At 34.6% G+C, this 16,923-nt stretch overlaps 1 protein-coding gene and 1 pseudogene across 4 annotated transcripts; both read left to right on the forward strand.

Annotated features, from left to right (window-relative positions):
* Positions 1 to 405: 405 nt before the first annotated feature.
* Positions 406 to 973, forward strand: LOC109377201 (60S ribosomal protein L17 pseudogene; annotated as a pseudogene).
* A 2,083-nt stretch (positions 974 to 3,056) lies between these two features.
* Positions 3,057 to 15,632, forward strand: KLRB1 (killer cell lectin like receptor B1). 4 transcript variants are annotated; one of them, XM_019633471.1, is made up of 8 exons: positions 3,454 to 3,536; positions 6,196 to 6,322; positions 7,060 to 7,067; positions 7,162 to 7,260; positions 7,958 to 8,050; positions 9,558 to 9,712; positions 10,077 to 10,192; positions 14,708 to 15,632. In XM_019633471.1, exons 2-8 carry the CDS (start codon positions 6,288 to 6,290, stop codon positions 14,835 to 14,837), a joined length of 636 nt encoding a protein of 211 aa, XP_019489016.1. In that variant the 5' UTR covers positions 3,454 to 3,536; positions 6,196 to 6,287; the 3' UTR covers positions 14,838 to 15,632. The 4 variants fall into 4 exon arrangements, with proteins under 4 accessions (XP_019489014.1, XP_019489015.1, XP_019489017.1 ...); XM_019633469.1 differs by lacking the exons at positions 3,454 to 3,536; positions 6,196 to 6,322; positions 7,060 to 7,067 and adding an exon at positions 3,057 to 3,223; XM_019633470.1 differs by lacking the exons at positions 3,454 to 3,536; positions 6,196 to 6,322; positions 7,060 to 7,067 and adding an exon at positions 3,057 to 3,223 and having other exon boundaries at positions 7,976 to 8,050.
* Positions 15,633 to 16,923: the final 1,291 nt, after the last annotated feature.

The raw sequence follows: 16,923 nt of genomic DNA on the forward strand, positions 1-16,923 counted from the left end.
GGTCTATTTTCTTGGGTGTACCACATTGTTTTGATTACTGTAGCTTTATAATATATTTTGAAATCAGGAACTGTGAGTCTTTCAACTTTGTTCTTTTTTAAAATTGTTTTGTCTGTCTGAAGTCACTAGAGATTCCATGTAAATTTTAGGATGATTGTATATATCTATTGCGCTTAAAAAAGTGCCATTGAGATTTTTGATAGGGAGTGCATTAAATCTGTAATCACTTTTGGTAGTATGCACATCTTATCTTCTAATTCATGAACAAGCAACATCTTTCCATTTATTTGTCTTCTTTAATTTTTTTCAGCAATGTTTTATAGTCTTCAGTGTACAAGTCTTTTACCTCATCAATTTATTTTATTTTTGAAATATTTAAAAATTATCTTCCCGAAAGCTGCCTGAGTGACCTCTCAAAATGGTTCGCTATTCTCTTGATCCGGAGAACCCCACAAAATCATGTAAATCGAGAGGTTCGAATCTACGGGTTCATTTTAAGAACACTCTTGAAACTGCCCAGGCCATCAAGGGTATGCATATCCGAAAAGCCACCAAGTATCTAAAGGATGTCACATTACAAAAACAATGTGTGCCCTTCCGTCGTTACAATGATGGTGTTGGGAGGTGTGCCCAGGCCAAACAGTGGGGTTGGACGCAGGGTCGGTGGCCCAAAAAGAGTGCAGAATTTTTACTGCACATGCTTAAAAATGCAGAGAGTAATGCTGAACTTAAGGGTTTAGATGTAGACTCTCTAGTCATAGAGCACATCCAAGTAAATAAAGCTCCCAAGATGCGGTGCAGAACTTACAGAGCTCACGGACGGATCAACCTCTACGTGAGCTCTCCCTGCCACATTGAGATGATCCTAACTGAAAAGGAACAAATTGTTCCTAAACCAGAAGAGGAGGTTGCACAGAAGAAAAAGATCTTCCAGAAGAAACTGAAGAAACAAAAACTTATGGCCCAGGAGTAAATTCAACATCAAATAAATGCTAATAAAAGTAAAAAAAAAAAAATTTTTTTTAAATTTATTTAAAGGTTTATTTTTAAGTATTTTATTTTTTAATGCTACTATAAATGGAATCATTTTCATTTCCTTACTAGATGGTTCATTGTTGATGTATAAAAATATAGCTGATTTCTGTGTTGTTGACTTTGTCCCTTGCAATTTAACTGAATGTATTTATTAGTTCTAACAGTGTGTGTGTGTGTGTGTGTGTGTGTGTGTGTGTGTGTGTGTGTGTCTGTGTGTGTCTGTGACATGTTTAGGGTTTTCTACGGATAAGATGATGTCGTCTCTAAATAGAGACACATTTCTTCTGTTTGTTTTTTTTCCAATTGGATGCCTTTTGTTTATTTATCTTGTCTAATTTCTCTGGCTAGGACTTCCAATACTATGTTAAATAGAAGTGATAAGGGCTTTTTTTTTTAATGTTTTTTAAATACTGTTTCAATCTTACTCATTATTGGTCTGTTCACATTTTCTATTTCTTTATAATTCCATCCTGACATGTTTTAGAAATATATCCATTTCCCTTAGGCTATCCAATATGTTGGTGTACAATTGTTTATAGTACTCTCTTTGCTAAACTGTCTTTCAATATTCTCATTTAGCTCATTAAGCATCTTTTAACAGTTATTTTATTCTTCTTATTGAGGCATAATTGACACATAACATTATATTAGTTATAGGTATACAACATAATGATTTGAATTTGTATACATTGTGAAATGATTACCAAGATAAGTTTAGTTAACATCCATTACCATACACAGTTATAACAGTTATTTTAAATTATTTTTTGGCAGCTCTTAGATCTGAACTTCTATAGGGCCACTTTCTGGAGATTTACTGTGTTCCTTTGATTGGGCCATGTTTCCCTGTTTCTTTTATGGTTTTTTTTGGAGGGGTGGGGTGGGGTATTTGAGCATTTAAAGAAACAACCACTGCTCAAAGCCTTTGTGTACTGGTTTCTTGAAGGGTAAGACCTTCACCAATCAGCCCAGCTGAAGGTTGTAGAACATCGCAAACATTTTCTTATCTCTTGCTCCAACCATGTCAGCCTGCAGAAGTGCAGCCCTGTGTGCTGCTTGCCTCAGTTTTCTGTGGCTCCCAAACTTGCACTGGTCCTATAAACACCACATATAAGACAAGACAGAAACCTGTCCCTTGAGTAGCCCCACACAGTCCAGATGTTGAATGCACAGTCCACTCTTTTGTTTCTTTTGTTTCTATTTTGAAGGAGGATCCCCACTATAAGGGCTTTCCTCCTGATGTCTCCATACTGTGCAGTGTAGGGACAGGGACACTAATGGATGCACTAAATGCTGGGAATTATTCAACTTCTTTTTATTAGAATTCCTTCTTGGTTTTACAATGGCCTTAATGACGTAGCTTCTCAACTGGTCTCTAAAGCCCTCACAGAAGTATTCTGCTCCATATATTGTTCTCAAACAGTCTATATGTGGGAAAACCATGGTGTGTGGTTTCCTAGTCTGCCACCTGGCTGAAGTACCATTTTCTTTTCTATTTTAAACCTAGAGTAAATTCTCTTGTATTTTCACCTTCTTGCACAAAATGATTCTCCTCAATCTTTTCTCCATGTTGTAGCCATCTTCTGACCTCCACTGACTTCTTCACATTCAAAAGTAGTTTTGTTGTTGTTTTTTTTGCTTTATTTTTCTGTCCATCCCAGCTCCCACTATTAACCTACTAAATCTCAATGTCAACATTGGAGACATAGTGAAAACCTACTTTTATTTTTCCTTGAGCGATTCAATATTATTGCTACTATTGCTACATCCTAAATCTCAGTTACTTATAATCATTTAGGCATGAACTCTCTAAAATCTTTAGCCTTAATATTATATATATTATGTCTGTATTTGCATGTATAATATAATCTCTCTATCCGTATATATATGCAAAGTAGAAATTACATGTCTAAGCACAGTGGACACCCAGTAAGTAGATTGTCTCACTAATACGTGAAGAAAACCCACAGCCAGAAGTGTGGGTGGGTAACAATACAAGAGAGACGACAAAGCATGTTAGAATGGGCACTTCCTTTTGCTGAGCTTATAGAACTTGGAGTTTGTCCGTATGCACATGTTTAATGCCACATTCTCCTGTTTTCAATGGACACACAAGTAACATATGCTGATCTAAAATTATCCCGGGATACTGGCCTTGAAATTTCATCTCCCCCATCTGTTCCTCAGGGTAAGTGGCTTTGATTTTCCTGTGGGCATTTGTATATCTTCCAGAGTTAGATTTTCTTTGTAAATGTATGGCTTTAAAGTGTTGTTTTGAACATGTGCAGCAGTCTTATTAATGTTAAATATGTACAGCATAACTTATGGGTAGATAATCACAACTGTGGAGAAAAACACTTACCTCAGAAATTTCTTTTTTATTAAGGTATCAGTGTGAGAAGTGAACATTGCTCCTATTACCGATCCTTGGATTAAAGACCTGGAAAAAATACTTTAAATGTGTGAACAAAGGAACAGTTTGAGGGACACATTATTATCTTGTAATACTAACCCACCTTATTCCAAATCCTCCTACAAAATTCTAGTACTATGATTACGTTCCAGTGTGTTTGCATCCGTAGCATTTCTTTAGAATACAAAGTGTTGGGTTAATGATATGAATCCTTCACTCTCCAAAGGAGATCTTTCTGGAAGAAATCATATTTAAGATCAAAGATTGGGAATAATTATGATCTGATAGTTTCCAACTTGGAAAGCATTACAGCTTAGAAGGAGATTAATCACAGACCTTGGAAAATATTACTAACGAACCTATTTGACATTTGTTGAAATTGGCACTCTTCTGTGTGTTAGAGGAGTTACTATTCTGATTGAAAGAAAAGGGGAACTACAATGTGAAGTAATAGGTAATAGATGCCATATCTTAGGAATGGATTTTTAAAACACCAGAAACTAGGCAAAAATATGTATAAAATTATCATGACATAATATTACCTTTTGAAATCGATCCAAATTTATGAAAGCCAATAATATGGTGATTTTTATTCAACCTGGTATTCATTGCACATTGCGCTAAGCATATAGATTATACCTTTTTAGGATGTTTTGGTATACGTTTAAAACTATTAAATTATCAACATTCTAAATTGTGAAAAAAAATCTTAGGGTTATCAAATAAGTTTCACCATACTCTTCATATAGGAGTTAAAGGAAATCGAAGGATTTTAATAACTACTGTCAGCATTTGGTCAAGTCAAAGTTATTTTTTGCTGGGTAAGAACAAGACATCCTTTTTCCTTATTCAGATCTAGCAAAAGTGAGGAGAAGGATGATGGTGTTGAAAAGGGATATCAGAAAATGAATATAGAAAAAGACAGTAAGATTTTCTACAAAAGCTACTATCTATGATCCCAAAACAATGGGTCCAGAATATTTGTCTGGTTTGATTGTTATTATTATCTTACAAAATATCATCCTAAAACTAAATATGAAAAACAAAGTAAAAGAAAGTCAGAACAAAATGTGTGACTACAAAACACCAGTCTGGTATTACAATTATTGTGCAAACACTACTGAGCTCTTTGGCTAAACTGTTCAGGCTGTCGCAACCATATAGAATAGTGTGATTATATCAAAGGCAGTCAGTAAAACCAGAGGGAAATGTGAGTTGTGACATTTTGTTTACAGTGACGGGTTTGCTCTCTTACAAAAGTAGATGAGGTGTAAGCAAAGTCTCTAGAGTTTGTTCATTCATCCAAAAATAAGCACCTATTATGTGCTGGGCATGCTTTAGGTGCTGAAGGTACAGCAGTGAACAATCTAGAGTAAAAAAAGATTTTTAATTGAGTTTATAGTATACTACCATGGGGACATACAAATAAACAAAAAACTAAGTACATATGAAAAGTTTAGGTAATATGAAGTGCAACTGAGAAAAATAACAGTTGAAATTGAGATTTAGCTTTTTGGGAGGATGCCATATCAAATAGAATGATCATAGAAGCTCTCCCTGACAAGATGAGATTTAAGTCAAGACCTGAAAGAACTGCAGGATAAGGCATGTTTTCTGGGAGATGGGCCTTAGGAGGTTGTGCCAGAGAGTACAACATCCCTCAGTGAGAGCTTGCCCGTTACATTGCAGGAGGAGCATGTAAGTTAGTGTGAAATAGCAGCATGTGTGTACGAAGAGTAGTAGGAGATGAAATTAGAGAAGTAATGGAAAGCCAGATTGATTAGGGTTTTGTAGACTTTTTTACAGATGTTTTTAGAGTCAAGGTTGATAGAAAGCCACTAAAGGATAAAGCAAGTAAGGAGTAAAGGAGTAAGGTGATTTAACATTCTAAAAAACACCCCTAAGTGGGTCTTTCCAGATAACTAAACTTTACCTGGACTCTTGTTATTGTAATTCCATTAATTCCAATGTTACGTAATGGTGCAGAAAAACTTAACACAGGGACCATACCGCCCAGGCACAGGACCTTCCACTCAAGTCTTTAAATTTTAGCAAAAATAAATAACTATTTTTAAAAGTCACTCCAAATTACCTTTTACCTACAGTTTAAAAAAAAAGACTTAAAAAAACCCTAATATTTATTGAACCGTTGCTATGTACCAGGCACTATGTCTAACATTTTAGAATTGTTTCATATAATCCTTTTCAAAACTTTATGAAGTAGATAGGATTCCACACTTTAAAAGTGAGGAAATTTGTGCTTTATGAGGGCTGAATGCGTTGCCTAAAGTAGCATAATCAAACGCAGATGCTACAGTCGAAAGCCTCCGCTCTTAATTATTGCTATACTTCAGTAATAAATATTCAAATAGTAACTAGATGGAGTGTTTTTCATTTGGCAAAGTTTCAAGGGAGAAAAGGATGAGGAAGAAAAGAGACAGAAAGGTAAATCAATACACACATATACAACTGGAAGCAGTGATATCCTAAGGCATGTCTTATGTTTATTGATTGAATTTAGCCTCTCTGTGTCACTCTGGCTCTCATTCGAAGTTTTAGGTCAATATTTTCAAGTTTGGCTTCTCATACTCTTATGTATACCCAGGGTCTTGGAGTCTCCTCTGGGCATCTATTCCAACCTCCCACTCCGGGTGGTAATGCACCTGTCATTACTTTGAATCTCATCTATTATGTCTCCTCCCATAACCTTTTATCACATTTAGCTGTACTGAATTCCATCTCCCCAGGATCATTTTAGAAACAGCTAAATCCTATGAATGTCGGCATCCAAATGGAAGAGACCATTAGCAATTGTCTGCAAACTGGGCTGTACAGCTGAATGGCCAAGGAGACTGTGAAGAACAAAGTAGGAATGTAGGTCTCCTTAGAACATTTAATGAGAATAAAATACTGCATTTTAACATACCTGATACTAAAAATTTAAAATGTGACTCAGATCATGTATGCTGAGAAATATTAGAAAAAATATAAAAAGGAATAGATAACATAAATAAATCAATAGCTGTATATAAATGTAAAAGCCTTACTTAGAAAAGGTCTTTGCCTCTAATAATACAATTTAGAAAACAATTTATAATTATAGTATATCTAACATGTTATAAACCAAATAGGGACAAAAAGGGCTTATAATTAAATCAGAGGTATAGTTGCTTCTTAAGCACAGCTTGAAGTAGAGTAACCGAAGATAAATTACCAGAACAATTCCCATCAGAGATGATTTAATTTTGGAAGCTGTAGCCCACTGTTTCCCAATATTTTAAAATTAATAAGTTCTTCTTTTATTATTTTTACCTATGAAATGCATGTTTTTAAGATGTCTAAAATGAAGGCCATCCTTTTTAGACAAAAGCTTTTGACTACCTTTCTGCAATAGGGTAGATGCTTCATTTTTGCACTTGGCAATTTTCAAAACATTGATTCTTCATTTGATTCTTTTTTTTTCATTTGATTCTTGTATCGATCTTTCGTACACGAGGCAAGTATAAATATTTCTATTTTATCAGTGAGTAAATTCTCAGTTAGCTCTGACTGAGATCCCGTCTTGTGATTCAACTTTAAGATGGCTGATAAATGTCCTTTCCTGCCACCAGCTATCAACGTGAGTCTAACTTTGCACGTGTGATCCAAACCACCTTTGCTTTTTATTATAAACTGAGTTAATTGAGTGTATTTTATGTTTTTTAACTTCTCAGATGTCTGTCAAGGTCCACCTTGGCATCGATTTGCTCTGAAACTTGCGTGTACTGGGGTTATTCTTCTTGCCCTGACTGTAATTGGGTTGAGTGTTACAGGTAAGTGATGCAATATCATTTGTTTCTTGCTCCACTTATTCTACTCCTATCATAATATTAGAGTATCTTAACATAATTGGCCACCCCAAACTTAATGAAGACACAATGGAAAAAAAAAATAAAACAATGCTTCTAACAATGCTCAGTCCATATTCACTACCCAAACTTAAGCCTTTCACATTTCTCTTCCTAATTGTTCTGATAGTCTTCATGGAGTTATTCACAAGTGTCTCAAGAAATTAAAAAAAATAATAATAATTACAATGAAAATGTGACAATAAATTGGAAAATTTAAATTTCCAATTATTTACAGTTTCTTAAATACCTACTAAACTCCAGATTGCACTAGGCAATCTCTCCCTTGGGATATGCATCATTGAGCTAACTCTAAAAATGAGACATTTCAGGCAAGAGTTTAAGCAATTTAAGAGTTAAAATAAAATCCTGAAGTTTATTCATCTGGTTGATGATAACAGGTAACCCAACCTCTGTGTGAATTCACTTATTATGTGTTTTCTTGTTTGTTTGTTGTTTGTTGTTTATGTATCCTGTCTTCCAACTTAGGCCCTTTGTCACTACATTGCTGTTGCCCTTATCTACTGTCCATAGTCAAGCTTATTGAGATAACTTAGTTTCTTGAAGTGATAAATAGAGCATATATATTTCACCACATTTCAGCATTTAATCTTATTAATAGTTTCTCCTTATTTACTAGTGATATTCTTAGGACAAAAATCACCAATAGAAAAAAACAGTGTGGATGTTCAAGAGAAAAGGAATGAAACAACAGGTAATTTTGTGCCTTGAATTTCCTGAAAATAATGGCTAACATTTGATAAATATCATGTATTACCTTAGTTAAGGCTCATAACATCCATACGATAAAATAGTATTATCGCATCACTCTGATTTTATGTTTGACAAAACTCAGGCCGAAAAGGTTAAGCAATCAGAGTCATACAAGTAGTAACTGTTGACACTGGGAATTGTACTTAGGGAGTCTCATTTCAGAGCCTGTGATCTTAACCACCAGAGCTTACTACCCCATGAGAAACTGCTGCTAGGATATTCAATAATTAATAGCAAATATCAAGTTAAAAAGTAAAATATGTATTTAAGTGGAATATTTAATGATTTCAATGAATATGTGAATAGTTAACTTTGAAGTGAAGTTAACTAATAGAACTCAAATATAAATGAATCCTTTAATATTGATTGTATTCATCATTGCTCCAGTAAGTACTGCTGACCCTTGAACAGTGTGGGGGTTAGAGGTGCTGACACCCCTGCACAGTTAAAAATCACATATGACTTTTGACTCCTCCAAAACATAACTACTAATAGCCTACTTTTGACTGGAAGCCTTACCAATAACATAAAGAGTCAATTAACCCATATTTTGCATATTACATATATTATATATGGTATTCTTACAATAAAGTAATCCAGATTAAAGAAAATGTTATGAAAAATATCATAAGAGAAAGTACATTTACAGTACTGTATGTATTTACTGAAAAAAAAAACTACACATAAGTGGACCCACGTGTCTCAAACTTTTATTGTTCAGTGGTCAACTGTGTATGTTAATAAAAATAACTATTGCTGAATGGCTGTAGCAGAATGTGGTCCGTGTCCACATTTTACAGAATATTTTAAGAAACCTAGAAAATCTTCTGGAAAATGCTATGCAATAGATCACATTACATAGGCAAAGATACCATTTGTCAATTAGAAATTTTCTTATGATGATTTCCTCCAAGGCATTTGTCATTAATTTAGTGAAATGAATTCTTATTTGCTTAGCATTTTGCATGTTATTTGAAGTAAACATTTTTGGGGTAAGTTTGTGTTGTTGTCCAGGGAGTGGAATAAGCACTGGTGATGAATTTACAGAAACTCAGAAATAGTTTTGATTTTACCACCATCTGATTGTGTGGACTTGGCCAAATTATTCTGTCTATTAGTGTCTTAAAATGTAAAATGTGGCTGCTTAAATTATTTTGAGGGTCTTTTCCTATTCTGATGTTCTGTGGTTCCATGTATGCTCAATATGACTGGACACTAATTTCTAATTGTTGGTTCCAGAATGAACAGTAGGTCTCAAAACTTCAAAACTATAATAAATTGATTAATTGTTCTCACGGTGACAAAGACTGAGCATTCATAATGACGTGTGTGTGTGTGTGTGTGTGTGTGTGTGTGTGTGTGTGTGTGTATGAGATTAGTAGCAGTGGAGTGAGGGCAGGTTAGTGACGTAACACTTATTTATTTATTCTTTCTCTTTCTTACTTTAGAGAGACCAAGTCCTTTAACGTGCCCAATGCATTGGCGTCTGCTCCAAGAGAAATGCTTGCTTTTTTCTAATAATTTTAACACGTGGACTGACAGTCTAGCTGACTGTTCCAGACAAGAATCCAGTTTGCTGCTTATTCAAGATCAGGAAGAATTGGTAAATAATCAAATAAAATACTTGAATAGAACTTACCACTTTCTTCTAACCATATGAATATCATTGGGCTTTAGCTTAAAGGTTCCATGTAGATGGAAGTCGTGACCTTAACTTCAAGAAGCTCACAATCCAGAGACTAAACAGACACACAAGCAAATAATTGACTATAATTTGGTGACTACAACAATGTTATGAATAGGTAGAGAGAACTATCACAAAGAAGGAATAATTAAGGGGGAATTAGAAAAGGCTTCATAGTGAGGGTGACACTTAAACTGTGTTTTAGAGAATGAGTAGAAGAATGCAAACTATGAGTGGATAAACAGATTCAATATTCAGACATTATTTTCTGTTCCATTTACAGAGACTCATACAAAACCTGATGGATGATAATGGAGTTTTCTACGGTATTGGATTAAATTTTACGTTACCAGAAAAGAAATGGAAGTGGATAAATGGCTCTTCTTTAAATTCTAATATGTGAGTATTAGATAAGCTAATTTTAATATTCAATTTAATCAGATTTCTATTACAAGGTAGTAACATTGTTATTGAAGATTGAATTTTATAGTTTTAATTTAGTTTAAAACTCTCAAATTCTTAAAATGTGTTTTATCATTCACAGAAAGGTTAGAATTTAAAACATGGGAACATGTTGAAGTTTATCTAAAATGTAGTGAAAAATTATTAAGTATGGAAAAGTATTAAATATTGAAAGAGAGGTTGGTTTTACCAGCAATTTTGACATTGTTGAACCCACGTTCTAAACTATTTTTTAAATATGAGACTTTAAAATGAAGATTATTTTAAAATAAATTTTCTAGATTAGAATGAATTTGTGAAAAGGCAAGCATACTCATTTTATTAAATAAAATCTAACGTGATTTGTTATATGCTTTCTTAGAATTATTTTCTATCTTATTTACATAAACATGAAACCCTCACTTATTTTTATATTTTCATACATAGTAAAGGTTAATTTTGGCTTAATGTGTGTGTGTGTGTGTGTCTGTGTGTGTGTGTATGTGTACATATGTGTTTCTTAACAGGCCATGATGTTTATTTTATTGAGGTTCAATACAAATAAAATTTAAAACACTGAAGTGTTTGTGAACAGAAATATAGGTAAAGTGGATGGGATAAATTCAGTAGAATATTCCATTTTATTCTGAGGATAAAAATTATGCTTTGATGAAAATAGTAGTGATTAAGTAAACCAAGAAGGTATCAGGTTATAGTAGAAAAAGCATCAGTTAGACTCTGCTTACTTTTTGAAAAATTAATTAATTTGAATTAAATTTATTGGGGTGACATTGATTAATAAAATTACATGTTTCAAGTGTAAAATTCTATAATACATCAACTATGTATTCATGTGTGTTCACCACCCAAAGTCAAATCTCCTTCCATTACCATATATTTGACCCCTTTGACCCTTTTTTACCTCCCCTCACCCCTTTTCCCTCTGGAAACCACTAAACTATTGTCTGCATCTATGAGGTTTTGTTTGTTAGTTTGTTGCTTTCATTTTTATATGTCACATATGAGTGAAATCATATGGTTCTTGATTTTTTCTGTCTGACATATTTCACTTAGCATGATAATCTCAAGATCCATCCATGTTGTTGCAACTGGCAGTATTTCATCTTTTCTTATAGCTGAGTAATATTCCATTGTATATATATGTATTACATTTTCTTTATCCAATCATCTATCGAAGGACACTTTCGTTGTTTCCATGTCTTGCCCCCTGTGAATAATGCTGCAGTGAGTATAGGGGGTACACATATCTTTACAGATAAATGATTTCAGATTTTTGGGGTAGATACCCAGAAGAGGGATTTCTGGGTTGTATGGTAATTCTATTCTAATTTTTTGAGAAACCTCCATGTTGTTTTCCACAGTTGCTGTACCAATTTACATTCCCACCAGCAGTGTATGAGGGTTCCTTTTTCTCCACAACCTCTTCAACACTTGTTATTACTTGTCTTGATAATAGCCATTCTAACAGGAGTGAGATGATATCTCTTTATGGTTTTGATTTGCAGTTTCCTAATAGTGTTGAGTATCTTCATATGTTTGTTGGGCATTTGTATGTCTTCTTGAGAGAAATATCTGTTCAGGTCCTCTGCCCAATTTTTAATTGGTTATTTTGGTTTTTTGTTGCTGAGTTGTATGAGTTCTTTATGTTTTAGATATCAGCCCCTAATGGGAGGTGTAGTTTGAAAATATCTTCTCTCATTTGGTTGGTTGCCTCCTTGTTTTGTTAATGGTTTCTTTAGTTGTACAGAAGCTTTTTTGTTTGATATTGCCTCATTTATTTATTTTCACTTCCCTTGCCTTTGAGGTCAAATTCATAAAATCCTCTCTGAACCCAAGGTTCATGTTTAGTACCTGAATTTTCTTCTATGCAGTTTATTGTTTCAGGTCTTATATTTAGATCTTTGAACAAGTTTGAGTTAATTTTGGTGTACCGAGATAGCAGTCTATGTTTATTCTTTTGCTCATGGCTTTCTAATTCTCCCAGCACCATTTATTGAAGAGGCTTTCTTTTTTCCATTGTATGTTTTTGTCTCCTTTGTCAAAAATTATCTGCCCATATATATGTGGGTTTAATTTTGGGTTCTCAATTCTAATACGTTGATCTGTGTGTCTGTTTTTCTACCCAATCCATGCTGTTTGACCATTGTCACTTCGTAGTATGAATTGAAGTCAGCAAGTGTCATACCTCCGGCTTTCTTTTTTCTCAGGATTGCTTTGGCTTTGGGGTCTTTTGTGATTCCATACAAATCTGATGATTTTTTGTTCTATTTCTTTAAAAAAAATGCCATTGGGATTTTGATGGAATTGCATTAAATCTGTATATTGCTTTGGATATTTGGCCATTTAAGCTATGTTGATTCTTCCAATCCATGAATATCTTTCAGAATATCTTTCCATTTCTTTATATCTTCTTCAATTTCTTTTAATAATACCTTGTACTTTTCAGTGTGTAGGTCCTTCACATGTTTTGCTAAGTTTATTGCTACATATTTTATTCTTTTCATTGCAATTGCAAAAGAATTGTTTTCTTCATTTCTTTTTCTGAAATTTTATTGTTAGTATATAGAAACACAATGGATTTTTGTACATTGATTTTGTACCCTGCCACTTTACTGTATTTGTTTATTGTTTCTAATAGTTTTTTGGTGGAGTCTTTAGGATTTTCTATATAAAGAATCATGTCATGTGCAAAAAGTGACAATTTGCCTTCTTCATTCCCAGTTTGGATGACTTTTATTTCTTTCTCTTGTCTGATTGCTAGAGCTAGAACTTCTCATACTATGTTGAATAACAGTGGTAAGAGGAGCATCCCTGTCTTGTATCTGATCTTAGAGGAAAAGCTTTTAGTTTTTCACCATTAAGTGTGAACGGAGCTGAGGGTTTGTTGTGCATGGCCTTTATTATGTTGAGGTACTTTCCTTCTATACCCATTTTATTACGGCTAGATCTGTCATACATAATGATTCCTCTGATGGATCTGGGGAAAGTAAATTGAAAACCCTCTAGAAATTATTCACTATTTTAGATGCCATTAAGAATATTCATTATTCAGGGCCGGCCGAGTGGCTCAGTTGGTTAAGAGCTCGCTCAAGAGTTTGAGCTCTGAGCAACAGCAGTTCGAGTCCAGCCCAAGCTGAGCAGCCGCTGAGCTGCCAACAGGTAGCAGGATGGCTCAGCTAAAATAACCCAAAAACAACAAAACAAGAATATTCATTATTCAAGGTAAGGGGTCAACATTAAGAGGATTTTGGAAGAAGTTAATTCCAACCCTCATGGATGACTTTAAGGGGCACAAGACTTCAGTGGACTAAGTAACTACAGATGTGGGAATAGCAAGAGAGCTAGAATTTGAAGTGCCCTGAAGATGTGACTGAATTGCTGCAATCTCATGACAAAACTTTAATGGATGAGGAGTTGGTTCTTATGTGTGAGCAAAGAAAGTGGTTTCTTGAGGTAGAATCTACTCCTGGTGAAGATGTTGTGAAGGCTGTTAAAATGACAACAAAGGATTTAGAATAATACTACATAACCTTAGTTAATAAAGCAGCAGCAGGGTTTAAGATTGACTCCAATTTTGAAAGAAGTTCAACTGTGGGTGAAATGCTATCAACCACCATTGCATGCTGCAGAAAAATTTTTTGTGAAAATAAGAGTCAATCAAAGTGGGAAACTTCACTATTGTCTTATTTTAAGAAATTGCTACAGCCACCCAAACCTTCAGCAACCACCACCCTGATCATCAGCCATCAACATCAACGTAAGGCCCTCTACCAGCAAAAAAATTACAACTCAATTAAGGCTCAGATAATGATTAGCATTGTTTAGCAATAAAGTGTTTTTAATTAAGATAAATACATTGTTTTTTAGATGTAATGTTTTTGCACACTTAATAGACTACAGTATAGTGTAAATATATATTTTATTTGCACTGGGAAACCAAAATATTAGTGTGACTCATTTTATTGTGATACTTGCTTTAGTATGATAGTCTAGAATCAAACTGGCAACAATTCCAAAGTATGCCTGAACTTTGTTTAAGCATTGTCACACATTCACATGCAGCATCTCAATGCCTCCCCCAAATATTAGGTGGTTATGTTCCACATATTTAAGAAAACTGAAGCTCAGTAAAGTTAAGGAACTTTTCACATGACATGTTAGTAGTACAATAAGGAGAATTAATTCCCAGCTTTAAAAGCTTCTCTCTTTTTTTAAGCATCATTATGAAGTTTCTTGTTAGGATTGTTTCCCAGTGAAGATAAACTTGCAGGTTCCAGAGGTTAATATGAGCTTTACATGAAATGTTTATACCATTATATTTGTGACTGTACACTCTGCCTAATAATTTAGCATTCCATTATTTTCTGAAAGTTGTAGGAAGTACTTGCTGGAAGAGGAAAATTATGTGAGAAAATTCTGAACACTAAGGGAACCTTTTCTTTTGCTCCACAGATTACAAATCACTGGTGATGCTAAAGAAAACAGCTGTGCTTTCATCACACAGACAGCAATTTTTTCTGAAGACTGTACTACAGAGAATAAATGGATCTGCCAAAAAGACCTAAAACCCATCAGAAATTAGGAATGTCCTGACTCTTGACTATGCATCCAATCTCAGTTTGTTTACTTTCCATTACACGTCTCTGTAATTTTAACTGTATATACTGATAAAATGGCCTAATGTACATTTAGTGGCACAAAGTGAACACATTTTGAGAATTCTAAAACCATTGTGAATCTTACAGAAGTTAACATCTAACCTACTCATTCTACAACTGAGGAAACAGATACATAGAGAAAACATGTATCATTTTAAAAGACAGTGAATATCTGTGGAAAGAAGCCCAGATCAGCTGGGGTCAATTGGTTTCTAAACCCGGCATGTGTCTGGTCTCCATTGATCCTTGTTATGCCTTAGCTCATTTTCAGAAAAGTTGGAGTAAATAATGGTTTCTAAAGTCCTTTGCATGGCCTATGATTTATTTATACCATCGCACAACTGGGTTGTGGCAGAACACTGACTAAAGTGCATTCTCTGGACTCATATCAGAGACCCATCACTAAAGGAGTTTGGGAAGGAAACTTAAGTCTTCCCACCATTTCAAAATTTTTCCCATTTTAATTTTCTCATTACTTTTAAATTTTCTACAGATCTCCATCTCTTCATGGCTCACACACAAGCTGAATGAAATATGTAATGAAAAATTTCATTATTCTAATGGAAAATAAGTGATATATTTTTAACTCTGCAGTTGGGGAAACTGAAGTAACAAAAGAGAAATGTTTATTTTGATAGATCTTTTGAGTGTTCACTCTTTAAAATCACATGCAAAACTTTCTATGGAAATCAAATAAATGATAATATTGAATTTACCTTACAAAGAAACTTAAAATTTCTGAGAAATAGATACCTACTTATCCTGATAAGTCAATGCCAATTGGAATTATATAAATTCAAGTACATACTATAATGACCAAAATATCATTTCAATTTCTGTTTTCTATGCATAATGATTTATAATACTTATTTATATACAATTTGAACACATAAAAAATCCAAAGTATAATTTGTTTTGTACCAATCACTTAGGAATAAACTATTTAGGAAAACATTCCAGACAAGTGCTTCATTATAAAATAATATATGATAAAAGTGAGATTTTGAGGTGTTTGCTATTAGAGGAAGAGACCTGTAAAGAACAGGAATCTGAAAAAAATGTTCCTATGATTGACAAAGCACCTTCCCACCTCTTTGGAACAACGTCCAAAGCAACCTTCTAGAGCAATTCAGGGGTAAGACTCCCAAAGTTCATCCAGTTAGTGCAGAATTCATTCCAAACATAGATCTTTTCCTCCTCCTATACTATTAGATGTGAAATCAAGTGCCCCCAAAGCACACGCCTACAAGAAACTTTTACAATGAAACTAACCCCAACAAGTTAAGTTGTGTCACTGTCATTTGCTGTTGCAATGTTAGATAATCAAAACCTAAAATTGGGTCTGATACTGCTGAGATCATCTCTGAAATTCAGACTATGAGGGAGCAATTCCATGAGGAAGGCATGTCTAACCATAGTCCAGGGAGATAAGAAAACATTAGATCTAATGGGAAAGTTTTGATTACAGTTTTTGATTCAGTATTTATTGACAATAAACTAACCAACTCCAAACCAAGCCCAAATGAGATACTTCCTATATCATTGAACACCTGCCATTTATGTTTTCTCTATGCAGCCCATGCTCCAGGCCCACCAACTCCTTGCCATTCTCCAAAGACATCCTGACGTTTTGTAATATCATGTTTAATGCATGTGTTCCACAAATGTGAGATGCGCTTTTCATGCTACCCCTTTATTCTTTGCCTAGAAAAATCTTAGTAATTGTGGAAGGCTTGAATTACAATAGATGTTAATTGGGCCGGCCGAGTGGCGCGATGGTTGAGAACTCGCTTGGGATGCCAGAGGGCCCCGGTTCGGATCCCACGTGTGAGGGCCAGTGACACTGCCCTCTACAGCTAAGATGCTGAACAACGGCTCAACCTGGAGCTGGGCTGCTGTGGGTCGCCGGCGACGGCGTGGGCTGCGGTCCCTGTGGCAGTGGGTTGCCATGGGCTACCGTGTGTGGCCAGCAGCCAGCGTGAGCGGCCAGCAGCCGCAGTGAGCGGCCGT

This window comes from Hipposideros armiger, unplaced genomic scaffold (assembly GCF_001890085.2).
Source record: "Hipposideros armiger isolate ML-2016 unplaced genomic scaffold, ASM189008v1 scaffold_1321, whole genome shotgun sequence".
NCBI classification, from domain to species: Eukaryota; Metazoa; Chordata; class Mammalia; order Chiroptera; family Hipposideridae; genus Hipposideros; species Hipposideros armiger.

Excerpts from the sequence above, each read along its gene's own strand:
- KLRB1 (XM_019633469.1), top strand. The coding sequence starts at position 3,139 with ATGGACACACAAGTAACATATGCTGATCTAAAATTATCCCGGGATACT. Across the intron at positions 3,224-7,161 it reads TCCCCCATCTGTTCCTCAGG|ATGTCTGTCAAGGTCCACCT; the intron begins GTAAGTGGCTTT and ends TTAACTTCTCAG. Across the intron at positions 10,193-14,707 it reads TCTTCTTTAAATTCTAATAT|ATTACAAATCACTGGTGATG; the intron begins GTGAGTATTAGA and ends TTTGCTCCACAG.